Source organism: Cetorhinus maximus, chromosome 11, assembly GCF_964194155.1.
Source record: "Cetorhinus maximus chromosome 11, sCetMax3.hap1.1, whole genome shotgun sequence".
Lineage (NCBI taxonomy): Eukaryota > Metazoa > Chordata > Chondrichthyes > Lamniformes > Cetorhinidae > Cetorhinus > Cetorhinus maximus.
Window position 1 is genome coordinate 33,327,593 of NC_135889.1, and position 14,871 is coordinate 33,342,463.

At 41.4% G+C, this 14,871-nt stretch overlaps 1 protein-coding gene across 9 annotated transcripts in view; it reads left to right on the top strand.

Moving 5' to 3' along the window:
- LOC144686492 (diacylglycerol kinase beta-like) overlaps window positions 1-14,871 on the top strand; it is a 691,325-nt gene that overhangs the window by 437,763 nt on the left and 238,691 nt on the right. For all 9 annotated transcript variants that reach the window (XM_078551766.1, XM_078551771.1, XM_078551773.1 and 6 more), the window contains 3 exons: window positions 1,005-1,090; window positions 1,507-1,596; window positions 5,556-5,716. In XM_078551766.1, the coding sequence (XP_078407892.1) occupies window positions 1,005-1,090; window positions 1,507-1,596; window positions 5,556-5,716 (337 nt within the window). The remainder of the gene's footprint in view (window positions 1-1,004; window positions 1,091-1,506; window positions 1,597-5,555; window positions 5,717-14,871) is intronic.

Below are 14,871 nucleotides of genomic sequence, written 5' to 3' on the forward strand. Positions count from 1 at the left end.
TTAAAGGTGAGTTTTCAAAATCTGTCAGGTGGATTTAGCGTGCAACATTTATTTCAGGCATATGTACGTTCTAAGAATATCTAAACTGCTGAGATTAATCTCAAGCTCAAATGTATGGTGTGATACAAGTGTAGTGAAATTTTAACACTATTTTGACAACCCAGGTTTGGAAATATTATAGCAATTGCAGAGGAGTACTGAAGTTCTTTAGTGCAGATGTAAAATGTTGAGATCACATGTTAAGTCATAAGGAAAACACTATCAGTTATAGAAGTATTACAGTACTGAGTACAAGTGACTGTGATTGCATGACTGCTATGAATATTTCAATCATCTGCAGAACATCCCTTAACCAAACCTCAAGACACAATGCATCATTCAGCTGTAATTATTTGAAGCTCTTCTGGTTGTTTTTCATAACACAGCTTGCAAGGACTGAGATAAAAGGGAAAACAGATACATAGGCTTTCACAGAATATGTTAAAGAGCCTTTGAACATCAACAATTCTTAAGACATTGCCTGGCCCTGCAGAGAGTAAAGAGTTTATTTTAAATTGCTTTCCAAATGCCATTTCTCTAACAAATCTGTGCTTCTATTTTATCAGACTTTTCTATAGAAAACCTTTGAGCTCCATAAAATCTAAACTCTATTGCCCCTGGAGTAATTTCATTTGTTGCCACCAACTTGCATTTGTACAGAGCCTTTAACATTGTGAAATCCCTCAACAAGTTTTCCTGAGATGTAATGAGAAGTCAAAAAATTATGTTGGTTATAGTGTTAATCAAACATTGGATTGAGTGAGATTCAACCAAACAGAACTAAACCGAGCGATCGCTTGCCAATTGTTGGACTACCTCTGCTATTGGTGTTTTTGAAATATATTTAGACATTTATGATTATTTCTATCATCAGTATGCATTCAAAATAATTTTTTATGTTATGGATTATTAGCATTCAGTGCTGTATAGGTTTAAAAGTGTGTTCTAATTTGCTTTTTTTTCAGGTTAAATACTTTTCGTGACATACCCGATTTCCGAATCCTAGCCTGTGGAGGAGATGGAACTGTAGGATGGATACTGGATTGTATTGGTATTTGCAATATTCAGAAAAATTCTAGTAAAATACAATTATGTTTTATGATCTTCAAAATTATATTTAACCCAAGCTTCTTTTACTCGTGTAAAAAAATAATACTTTTGCTTCTTAACCATAATGCTAATTGTGTAATAATTGATTTTATTATCAATCTGCCTTTCATTGAAAATACTTTGATATCCAGTGGATTGTAAAGACTGTACAGCTCAAAATATGTAATATTTCTAATAAAAGGAGCTAATAAACCTTTTCATTGTAAATGCCTAAATCTATATTCAAGACCCACACTTGTGTTATGGTTGGTGATGACTGGTTTATAATCTTATCCTCGTGATGAACAGTCTCTTTTGTGCCTCCTTTTCCAGCTTTCATTTTACCTGAACCATACATATCTATTGTCATTATTGCAGATAAAATCAACCTTATAAAACACCCACCAGTAGCTGTATTACCATTGGGCACTGGAAATGATCTGGCTAGATGTCTGAGATGGGGAGGAGGTAAGAATGAAACCCAGCATTTACTGCAGATCCAATGATGTGTTTCACCATTGAGAGTGACTCTTGGCTTTGTGTAAATAAAGCATATATGTTACCCAAACTTAAATGAATATATTTTTTCGAAGGATAATCTTCAGTATTATAATAAAAAATCCTGTATTGTTTCCCTCTGGCCATAGCAAATAATACTATATCCATATTAAAGATTGTGCTTTGCTGCTAAGAAAGAGGTAGTTTGCTTTTTTCATATTTTATAAAAAGCTACAGATTTAACTTGTGATTCATAAGAGCGATTGATTGTTTTGTACAGCTATAGAAAACTTTCAAAACAAAACACACCTTAGCTTGGCTGGAGCTGTGGATTAGCCTGAGACTCTGTGTTTGAATGATTTTTGTGAGACCAAGGGTCCATGCTTCACCACCTTCGGTGCTCTCACAGGAGTGTCTCCTCCCACCCCTCTAAGCTACCTGAGTCAGCTGGGATCTGTGTTGGAGCTGCCAGATTCTCATCTCACCAAATTGGCTGGAGTACACAAGTTGCTCATCAATGGAATTCAAATAAGACCCAATTGTGAAAGTGGTTCAGGTCTCCGACCACCTCCATTCGGTGTGCAATGGGCTTGCTCTGCACCCACTTCCACCCAACGGAAGCAGTCACATCAATATTGACCCCAAAATAACATTTATTACACTAGAAGCACTTGTTTGTCACATCTGACTTTTGGGGTAGTTACATTAGTGTTATCTAGTTAGACTGGGAATATGCTCATCTTAAAACAATATAAAACCAAGTTCAATGGGATGAGTTTTGGGCCAAATCTCCTAAGGAGTGGCAATCACCGTTGGATTGCCACTCCACTCCTATTTTTTAACATTTAAATGGAGCTCCGCATTTTTGACCCAGACCTCCGAACTGGGGCTCTTCAGAAATGCAGAGCATACTTGTCCTGGGAGTCCTTCCTCAGAGTGCAGGATCGCAGGGGGTGGGAAGAGAGTTGGGTAGTTGGGGGATAATTGGGTGGAGGTGGAGTTGGTGTGTTGGGGGGGGTCCCCCAATCCTGCACACCCCCTTTTTATGACACTAGATGCTGTATTTTGGCAAGTCTAAATTCAGTAAGACACTGAAGGGCTCTGGGACATTTAGGTAGCTTTTCAGTGCATTAGTGAATGAGTGAGCGTGAGGTAAGTGGGAAGGGTGTCATCTGGGTAGGGTGATAGGTGGCAGGCTGGATAGGGTAGTGAAGTCAGGGGGGAGTCTGAGTCAGGGAAGGTGAGGGAGAGTCAAGGAGGGTCAGGATGGGGTCGGAGGGTGTTGGGGGGGCATTGGAGGGTCATGGGAAGGAAGTCGGAGAGTTGGGGAGTTCGGGGGGAGTCAAATGGTCGAAGGTGGAGTCGGGAGTCGGAGGGTCAGGGGAGAGGTGGAGAGTTATAGGGTTTGGAGGGTCAGGATGGGGTCAGAGGAAGATATTGGGGATGTTGGAGTGGCTCAGAGGGTCGGGGGTGGGTGTCGAGGGTCAGGAAAGGAGATATGGGGGGTGTCAGTTGTATAGATACCCAGGTGTTAGACTATTGGCCCAGATCTCTGGTCTCCAGATGGTTGTACCTTGGCACCCTGGAAGATGCTCTGGGGGGCCCCTTGGAAGTCCTCACGGATAGACTGCATGGGAATTGCCCAGGAACTTTCAACTTCCATTGGGCAATTACCCAGGGTCTGGAACCCTCTGAAACTCTGATTTAAAGTCAGAGACTTTGGATGGTTCCAACTGTCTTAGCAGAATAGTTACCCAGGAAAAGCTATAAGGAGTAAAACCACTTCTAATTCCTGGGTAACTATGGTACTGACCCAATGGATACCCCGACTAGCCCCTGCCACCCAACCAAACCCCGCCCACTACAGCCCCAACCACTCAACAACCCCCACCCCCAACCACAGGACAACACCCCCCTGACTATCCGACTACACCCTCAACCGCTTGACTACCCCAAATACCACCCAACGCCAACTATCCATCAGCCCAAATCCTGCCCCCACCCGACCACCTAACTAACCCCAAACCCTCCCACCCCCACCACGCCCAACATTAGGGCACTGACTACCCGACTTGCCCCCTGACTTGACTACCCCCAGCATAACCCCTACTCCTCCGACCACCGATTATGCCCCTGATCACCAACTCCCACCCCGTCTCCGCTCCCCTCTCTTCCCCCCCCGACTCCCCTCCCATCCCCCTGACTCCCCTCCCATCCCCCAACTCCCCTCCCCACCGACTCCCCTCCCTTCTGCCCCGACTCCCCTCCCTTCTGCCCCGACTCCCCTCCCTTCTGCCCCGACTCCCCTCCCCACCGACTCCCCTCCCCTCCCCACCGACTCCCCTCTCCACCCTAACTCTCCCCAATTCACCCTCCCACCCCGACCTCCCCTCCCCGCCCCTAACTCCTCTCTGCTCACACCCCCCCCCCTCCTCCTCCTCCCCCACACCCACCCAAGTCCAGGTGACAAATGTAGAGCTCCACCGGAAGGTAAGAAAATAGGAGCAGAGCGGCAGTCTGATGCTGATTGCCCTGCTTTGGAAGCTTTAGCCCATTTTATTGTGTCCAATATTTCCTGGGTAACTATCCGGGTAAGTAGGTTTGAACCCTTCAAATCTCCGACTCTAACTCAGAGTTGGAAACATTTTTGGAGGGTCCCAGGGAGTAGGAGAATTTCCCATCAGAAGTTGAAACTTCCGAGGCACAGAGTCCTTGTATTGGGATATCCAAGGGGTCCGTAGGACATCCTCTGGGATAGGGCCGGTTTCCAACCATCAGGAGACCAGAAGATAATGGCCAATATGTTAGTTTGTATGTGTGCCTGAAAACAGATTGTTTACATTACATCCATTTTACTAGTATCAAGCCTGTAATGTAAGTGGGATCCTATGAGGATAATTTTATCAGCTTTAACTGTAATGAGACATTGACATTTTGTCTCAAGACTGCCTTTTCAGGTCTGGCACTGAGAGTGCACTTGCATTGACGGACTTGCTGACTTTCATGATTTTCATCTTTACTGCCTAAGAGTTAATCTCATGGCAAGGGTCACCCATTCTTTATAGAATGCACCAGATTTTCTTTGCATTGAATTCAAAGTCAAATGGGTTCTACAAAGAGCGAACAATCTGTTCCTCCAGAGTACCAACTACAGAGGAAGGCAAAGATGTAGCCCATTGAATTGAAGTCCTATTTAGTTAGCCAACAAAGATCCCATGGTACTATTAAAAAAAGGCTAGTAATTCTTCCAACGTTCCTCTTTAAACAAAAATATCTTTAAGAAAAACTAGTCCTATATCTCAATGGCTGTTTATGGGATCTTGCTCTATTTATGGGATTTGTTTAAAAATTAGCTGCTGGAGTTCACCTACAAAACAGCAAATACACTTCAAAAGTAATTTCAGCGTGAAGCAGTTTGAGATGTCCTGAGGATGTGATCAGGTGACAAATACATACAAATTCTGTCTTAATCTTCAGTGCAGAGAATGCTGCATTGCTGGAGGTGCTTTCTTTCAAATTTGATGCTAAACAGAGGCTCTAGCTGACCCTCAACTGAATTCCATTCCACTTCTCAGAGAAGAGCAGGGCAGTTCTCCTGGTGTCCTGGTCAACATTTATTGCTCAACCAACATCACTAAAAACAGATTATCTGGTCATATCTCTCATTTCTGTGTGTGCGACCTTGCTGTGTGTAAAATGACTGCTGTGCTTCCCACCATTACACAAATGACTGCACTTGGAAAAAATACATCATTGGCTGTAAAAGGCTTCGGGACATCCTGAGGTTTGTGAAAGGCACTATACGTAAATTTTGTTCAAATTCATAATCAGTCCAATGTTCTGCTTCAGCAGTCTGAATAGCATTGTTACATCAGCCATGAAGAGTAAAAGATGAATTTTAAACTTGTGTTTCTTTATGCTTATAAAAGGATATGAAGGCGGAAACTTAATGAAAGTTCTCAAAGACATAGAGAACAGTATAGAAATGATGCTGGACAGATGGAGTATAGAGGTGATACCAAACAACAAAGATGAAAAAGGGGATCCAGTGCCATACAGCATTGTGAACAACTATTTCTCTATAGGCGTGGTAAGTACCAAAGGATGCTCTTGCCCCTTTATTTTCTAAAAAATTCTATTGGGTTTGCTAATTCTTGTATGACTTCTCCACACACTGTTTTTCATGGCCTTTATTTTAGTGCACAAAATATTTGGTTTTGGTGCAAATCATATATTTAAGAAAACATTTTTGTCATAGGGAAGCAAGTCATAAATGTGCCACCTTTGCTTTACTTCTCTCATCAGTCACATGTGGCCAGTAGCTTTCAGTTCATTGGTTATCCAAAATGAGAGAAACTACCACCAAAGCAAGCATGGCAAGTAGAACTGATGTTTAGATTTCATTTAAGACAGTATGGGTTACTGTTGTCTCATTCATTGTGCAGAGACCATGATATATTCTCATTCCACTTTGACAAAGATATTGAAGAGTTTTTGTTCTCCAGTGTTCAGGGAAAGACCCACTAAGGAGAAGCAGTGTCAGGGTAATTCTGGCCATCCAGTATCATGCAGCTTCAGCACTTTTGAGCCCAGCAGAATGTGCCAAAGCTGTGGCATTCCATTAGGTACATAATTTATTGAAGGAAACTATCTTTCAGAACCTTTTCCCCCAATGATTTCAAGAAATCTGATCCAGTTCAAGATCATTTCATTACATTAAGACTCAAATCAGCCCAAGTCACTTCCAACAGTTGGGTGTCGGAGATAGATTTCATTTCCAGTGTGTACTACCTATATTGACATTAAGTGCTTGTATTTTTTGTTCTATGGTAATGTGGTGCATTTTTGGAAAGGTGGAATCTTTCTATACAATTATAATAAAATAGTTCTATTTGAGGTAATGTCTAAAGCCCAATGTTAGCAAGGGTGAGCTTTTTCCTCATTTGCACCTTTTGCCTAACCTAATGTGAAAAAAATCATTGGCTGTGAAAATATCAGCAACTGTTAATCAGTATAGATATACTATTGTGTCAGAAAAATCTGTTTGCCTAGTTGTATGATTATCTATTAAGGGTAACTTTCAGCGTTGTTGTGCACATGGGTTATGAGCACAGTAATGGATAATTTCAGATGAATGTTTAGTTTCATTAGAAAATCTAAGACTAAGCTTTCTCATGATTAACCTTTATAGAAAAAATGCTTCAGATCAGCATATAGTATTTATGCCAATGAAAAGTTTCTAAGGCGTTCATTGTCTGTGGTGGACCTTCTTCCCAAAATGTGTTTACATTCACTGTTACTCAGTGGATACTATAACTTGGCATATTTGTAGTGTGCACCATGGCAGAGTGTTTGGGTCATAGCTAGTTTTTATTATCAACAAAAGTTAAGTCAACTGAGAAATATACCAGAATTAAAACAGGCTGGGCAGCTCCAACACAAAATAGAATATATCTTGCAGTGACAGAAGTAAACTTTAAGGGCTCTAGAAATCATAGTCCCTCTTTATATGTTTGATTCTCATCATGTTTTGGACTTATTAGAAGCTAAAAGGATTGAGATCTAGCTCAAAGTAACTAAAATGTTGCAGGATAAAGTGAGTTATCTTTCATGAGCTCTATATTAAGAATGTCATGCTCTATTTCACTGAGCATGATTTTTAATAGAAAAAAAGTTCAATCACGAGCATAGATTTTTACAGTTGGCAGAGTTGTAACTATGGGACGTATCCATGGTATGTATTTAAAGGTCAAGGACTATGGTAAATCGTTGCCTTTTATTTCATTCAGGCAATGTATTTTGTCCCGAAACTTCTGAGTTGGCTAGGTATTTGGAGTAGTAATTTGGCAGTTCTATTCTTTAATTTCTTAATATGTAATCTGTAAAAAGAATATGAATAGGGATTCAGAATTTTTGAGGGGATCATGTTCAAGGACTTAGGTCAATGTCTTTACCTGTTCCTTACCTGTGAAAGAGATTTTTCCTTTTTTTTTCTAATTCCCTTTTCTTTACCTTGTTCCTGATGACGATGATTAAGATTGAAAATAATTCTGTGTGTCGTCCAGTAACTAAGTGGTCATTGTTTATGTGTGTTCTGCAACAGTTTATGTTAATAGGCAGTTAAATCTTGGGCCATCACAAATTCACACCCATGCCCTTTTGGGCAGAAAGCACTGGATTTGTCCAATTTATAGTATCATTTAGTACTTGCATGAATGTAGAGAATAAATTTGACAATCTAAAAGATGATCATTGAGCCAGATTTTCAGCATGGAAGCGGGAATTGGGAGTTAGAAATTTTCCCAAAGTCACAATCTCACCTCCGGCCCAGCAGTGTCAGCCTGCAGGGATTTTATCCAGGGGAGGAGGGGACACACTGAAATCTGGCAGCATGCCCGAGGCAGCAACACACCAATGCTGAAGCAACGAGGTTAAAAAGACCACCTCCTTTTACAGAAACATCAGACCAGTTATGCAGATCAGTATAATGCTCCCCTCACCTCACCCCTTCATCCTACCACCCTTCACGTCACCCCTACCCCCTCATCCCCACTAACCCACAAACCCAGTACCTACTTTATAAACAAAACTCATGAGCCCTATAATAACTTTTGGAAGTCTTTTTAAAACCTCATAAATATGAACAAATATCACTTGAATAGGCACTTGAAAACCATTATCCTCTTAGAAGCTCATAAATCTATCATAGTAAACATGCTCTCATTTCCCAAACAGCTGCGTAAATAAACCCTATAGTGCAGAATCTATTAGAGGTTTGGAAGGCAGCCAAGCTATCAAACTCTCATTCCCCAGAACAACTGTATAAACAAACCCTGCAGTACATAATCCATTAGTGACTTTGAAGACAGCCAAATTCTTAGACACCTGTCAAAGCCTTGAAACAACCAAACAGATGGTTGATCTTTTCTACAAAGACTAAGTGAAAACTGAGACATCTGTCAAACTTTCAAAAAACCAAACAGATGGCTGATTTGTTCTGTAAAGAATGAGTGAAAACCTTGTGAAAAGTTAACACAATTTGCTCTTGATCTCACGCTGGGCTGCACATTCCATATTGTAGAAGATGGAATAGCACTTTATCCAGTGAATAATCTATTCGGATGTATCCGAAGACTTATCCACTTTTACAATGCTGTTCTTTCACTTGACAGATTGCCAGTTGTCTGAAGTAGCAACCTGACAACCACAATATTTAATGTCACCTTTTCCAATCATCGAACCATCATCAGTCACTTCAATAAGTATAGATATAACTCATGCTACAGCATTTCATGATGAACTGTAAAGGGGGAAACACCATTTTTACTCACCTTTTAGACTCTTCCTGCCTCCAATCCATGGTTCACCTCTCCACTCGCCAGGTGCGCCTCTATGAAAATTGGAGAAATTCTAAAATGCTCATTTCCGGAATGATGCTGGAAACGTCCAGACAGAAGCATAAGGGGTTCCTGACCTGCCCCCTTTCCCGCTCTCTGAAAATAGCTGGGGGATGAAAATGGCCGGGGGGGTGGTCTAAGAATTTGTATTCTGGCTGCCATTTTTTTTCTCCTGCCTGAATCCATGTGGCCCTGAATTGGGACCACAGAATCTAATCCATTATCTCTGGAAAAACTGCTGAGGTTTCTTAATAAATCTCTTGGGGCTAAATTGGGATATGTAACACCCATGTTTTAGGTGTTACACAGCAACCTAATGCTTAAAGTGTGGTTTGAGGTCCACGTGCAAATGTCACAAAAGGAAGAATGCCAAATGTCATCTTGGTAAAGGAGTTTGCATACGCATGCACCCAACAACAGCTGGAAGCATGCAGAGTGTGGCATCAATCATTGTGTGACACCATTCTCCATACAAAATATTGCCATAACCTCACACAACTAAACACAACATTTAATGGAATGAAGCAAAGCTCTATGCCCCCCTCTACCTCAACTAGTGCTTTTAAAGGCATCATGAACTATACTTACAAATTAGTTGTTGTATTATTTTGTTTGGTGGATGTAGCAATGGTATCCATTTTTGGAATATTCCTATATTTGCCTAAAGTTTCAGTACTGCAGAAGGAGTTGTCTGGCTGATGCTGAAGTACTTTCTTCTTCATTTAAAAACTTGTGCTGAAAGAAATTGATTGTAGAATGAAGAGATTTCACACACAACCACACACAGGCTGGCAGAAGAGGGAGGATGGGATGGAGAAGGGGGCTATATATGCCCAGAGTCTTTAGAGAACAACTCTCTTACCTCAACTTTCAACAAAAACCATGCGATGTATTTGCTTCACGAAAGAGCTTGTGACCGAAACCTGCCAACTGTGGCAGCTGTGAAGTTCTTGGGAAGAAACAGTAAGATTTAGTAAGATGCATTCAGAATCAGAACTGCGCGTGCTGTTAAAATATGGATTTCTTTATTCTCCATCTAGACTCCCTCTGCTGGTACATGTGTACGTTAACCTTAAGTGGACAAAATGCACAAGGCAATTTTCAGTACACTATACCCTCTCCTTAGTAAATGAGAGGCATAGTGTGTCAAGGGTTTCTTTCCAAAAATGTAAAGAGCTTAAGCATAATGCAAACATTCAACTTCACCAGTAACACAGTTGCATATTCTTACTTTTCTATTGATTTAACAACACACTCAGTCAATGAAAGATACGTTCACCAACTGAAAATAGTTCACTTTGTAACATAATTCCTTAAATATGGTGGACGTCTTCTGTCATGAGTAGAATATCATCTAATATTAGATGTGGTCTCATTTAACTCATGTTCTTCATCTGAGATGTCGATGTCGGAACCTGATTTAATGCTTGTGAATGGTGTTTTCAGTGCTTTGAAGAAAGACATGTTTTGTTTGATCGTTGATCATTTTGTGTTGATCACAACAAATAGCTTGATGTTGCAAGGCTTTGTTTGCTCTCTAACATGATTATCGCATTTCACAAGCGCTTTAGTAGTATAGCTCTGAATTATATGTTTTGCTGTGCATTTACTCTAATTCTATCCTTCTGTTCTCGTTCACGTTCATTTACATGTTGATCATTAGCTCCGTAGGGTAGCCCAGAAAGACGTGTGCATAGGATGTTCAACGATGAGCATATCTGTAGCCAAGTGAGGAGCACTCTATAATTATGAACAAACGACACAGCTCTTACCTCCATAACTTGCTCTCAACTGTAGCGGTCCTACCATATGGTCAATTCCTAGGAACCATACCTTTTTCCTAAGGAATTGTTTGGTTTTGACAATTTCCTGGTGACCTTCATGTGCTAAATCTACAACACATTCAATGATTGCAAAATGACAATACAGTTGCCGTGTAACACAAGCAATTGTAACAGTAAACTCATTTCAAACATTGTGAAAACCTTGTAGTGAGTGAGCGACTTCATTTGTAGACGCTCTCTCTCGATCGTATCTTTCCAGTTTTGTGATTCCATAGCCATCGTACATATTGCAATGTCTCATCTTGTTTTGTTCTTGCTGTGATGTCAGCTAATTTTAGTGACTTTGGCACTACGTTTAGGCTTACATAGTCTTAACGACCAGTAGGACTGATTGTTGGCAACAGATGTCGTTAAAGATAGTCAGCTGGGTTGAGGTTGCCTGGCTGATATTAAACATGGAACTTTACTCTTGTAGTTTAAGTATTCCACACTCTATTTGAGTTGGTGGTTTGCTATATGGATTGTTAAACGAGCTTATTAGTGGCCTACGCTCAGTTATTACTTCAAACTTGCTTCCATACAAGTAGAAATAAAAGTGTAAGATACCCCATGTGCTTGAGAGTGCTTCTCTCTCTCTCTCTTTGCAAATAACATTGCTCTACAGGCATTAACAATCTGCTTGCCATTGCAATGATTGATAGGTTGCCTGCCTTGTCTTTCTGCATGAGAACTGCACCTAAGCCAATTGGGTTTGCATCCACAACTAAGCTGAGTGGTTGTCTCAGGATCAAAATAGGCATTTATGAAACTTGGTGACAACCATTGATCTGGTGTGCAGCCTGTGTGATTTAGTCTACTCTCCTTTGGTTGTCTCCTTTGTCAAATCCTGTAAAGGGGTGGGTGGGGGGAGGGGGGTGCGCGGATAATATCACGAAGTCAGGAATGAAATGACTACACAATGGATCAGCAATGTTTGCAATGGCTTCAAATTTCTGTCGATCAGTTGATACTCCTTCACTGCTGAACACATGACCAAAGAATTCAATTCTGTTTTCATTGAAAATGCACTCATCTTGTTTAAGGTGAGGTTACATTCTCTAATATGTTGTAGGCATTTTTTTTAAATATATTCATTCATGGGGTGTGGGCTTCACTGGCTGTATCAGCACTTATTACCCATTTCTAGTTGCCCTTGAGAAGGTGGTGGTGAACTGCTGCCTTGAACCGCTGCAGTCCATGTGGTGTAGGTACACCCACATTGCTGTTAGGAAGGGAGTTCCAGGATTTTAACCCAGCGACGGTGAAGGAACAGCAATATATTTCCAAGTCAGGATGGTGAGTAACTTGGAGGGGAACTTCCAGGTGATGGTGTTCCCATCTATCTGCTGCCCCTGTCCTTCTAAATGGTAGTGGTTGTGGGTTTGGAAGGTGCTGTCTAAGGAGCCTTGGTGAATTCCTGCAGTGCATCTTGTAGATGGTACACACTGCTGCCACTGTGCGTCGGTGGTGGAGGGAGTGAATGTTTGTGGATGTGGTGCCAATCAAGCGGACTGCTTTGTCCTGTACAGTGTCAAGCTTCTTGAGTGTTGTGGGAGCTGCACTCATCCAGGCAACTGGGGAGTATTCCATCACATTCCTGATTTGTTCCTTGTAGATGGTGTAGATGGTCTCAAGTTCAGTTTCAGTGTGACTGTAGAGGAGACTATCATCACTGATGTTCAGCATGGCTTCAAGTCCTTGAAGTGCAGATTGAATCATGTGCTGAGATACCTCAGCTGCTGAACTGACTCCAAAGTTTTGAGCCTCTTGTATCGAAAAAGCCCGATGTGAGTGGCGAATGCTATAGGATATCTCCATTCTTCAAGTTCGATTTGATGGTGGCTTGCATTGAGGTAAGGCTCAGCTAAGTGTTTAGCATCATTCACTTCCTCTGTCATATCATCAATTTGTCAGAGTCAAGTACCTTTCTTCTTGTATGGTTTGGTGACCACACATCAACGCAGATTCTAATCTTGCTGTTGGGCTTCTTGACAACTTTTATGAATGAGACCCAAGGGGTAGATTCATCCCCAACTTTCTCAGTAATGTCAAGATCAGGTAGAATCTGAAGTTCCTTCTCAGTCTGCTTTCTGATGTGAAATGGCAATTGTCGCTGCTGATGAATGACTGGGGGCACAATAGGGCCTACATGCAGCTTGCATTAACATCTCTCAGTCTGTCGATATCAGTGAAGTTGTCAGCTTACAATGCGAGAATGTTGTTAGTAAGCATCAGACTCGTGTATGTGACTGCAATCATGTATGTTGCTGTGTGTAAACTGATAAGTGTGTCACACTCTACAGATAAGACATAGGATACATTAATGTTAATCTCTTTGAATGAGACTGACCTTTCAAAAGTTTCAAGAATTTTCATTGGTTTGTCACTGTTGTAAGGGAAAATTTTCATATTCACTGGTTGGCAGAGAATGGGGCAATCCTGAAGCTTGTTGAACGTTTTGTCTCCCATAACATGGACAGATGCTCCTTTATGAGAGTAACTACTTCCGAGCAGTTAATGGTGACTGTCACATGTGGCTGGTTGCTGTGTACAAAAACGAGCAGGGGTCATCCACCCCTACATTGGCTACATTTTCTCACCCTTTTGTTGTGATATTGGCCTTCGTCATTGAGTTTGTTGATGAGCAACAAATGTGAGCAAAGTGGTTGAGTTTCCCACAGGCTTTACATTGTTTACCAGCAACAGGACGTCCAGTGTGGATAAGCAGCACCACGGTGGAAACATCGTTTGGACAAGTCGCAACCCTGTTTTGGAGACCGCTGTTTTTGCTTCTGGGGTGGTTTCCTGGCACTAGCGATAAACAGTATTTACAGGAGTTGAGCTTAAGAGTGGTGTTTACTGTTAGTAGCCTTAACTCAGTAGCCCTGAACTCTGAAAGGTGAAAGCGATCTTGCTAACTCAGCAACTCTGACAGCTTTGTCTTTCTCAAGTGCCTTTCGGCATAGTTGAGAAGAAACAGGTTTCCCATTCAACATGTTCAACATCGCCTAAGTCATATTTGTTTGCCAGTTGCCTCAGTTTGTGCAGTACAAGTCAATTGTCTCATTTGCTTTGTGTGTCAAAAGATATTTTGTATATAGTATTTTTCTTGGACATAAAATAGGCCTTTAGAACATTTTTTTGCTGACTCATAGGCCTACACAAGATGAAAACAACTAAGCATCTCAAATATATCTTCCAATTCTTCACCTCCATAGTGGAGAAGTGAGGTCTTTTCCCTTTTGTCACCTGTAATTGCAAAACCTGCTATCGCGCCTTCAGGATGTCGCAGACACTTTTGCCAACATGGGAGTACAGATGATGGCCGCGCATGCACATCAAAACATGGTAGATTGGACATAAGCGCCATCTTGATCTGCAGTACAGTAAGGATCCGGGGTACTGCTTCTTTCAACGAAAAACCTCTCTCTAATGATCTGAGATTCATTTTTGGATGGTTATTTTAGCAAGATCAGTGTGCGTGTGTGTGTACACTGCAGGCCTTCCTGTTGCTAATCCCAAGCTGGACTGCCTCTTGTGTGCTACAGTTGCAATGTATTCCCTAAATCCCCAACTAAAATGTCTCCAGAAAGTCGACAAACACCTTCCAAAAGTTGCACACTTGAAAGCAATCTTTCATATTTTCACCCTCTTCATCACCACTGCAAAGTTCTTGGGAAGAAACAGTAAGATTCAGTAAGATGCATTCAGAATCCAAATTGCAAATGCTGTGAAACATGGATTCCTTTATTCTCCTTCTAGACTCCCTCAGCTGGCAGATGTGAATGGTAACCTTAAGTGGAGAAAATGCACAGTGCAATTTTCAATACACTACAGCAGCCGCAACTGCAACAACAGAGCAAGGACCACATTGTCTATGGCTGTTAAGATGACCGTAGCTCTTAACTTTAATGCACCTGGCTTTTTCTAAGCAGCTGCTGGTGATGTAATTAACATCTCTCAGTTTGCAGTTCAGTGTTGCATAAGGGTTATCACTGAGGCTCTCTATGCACAGAGAAACAGCT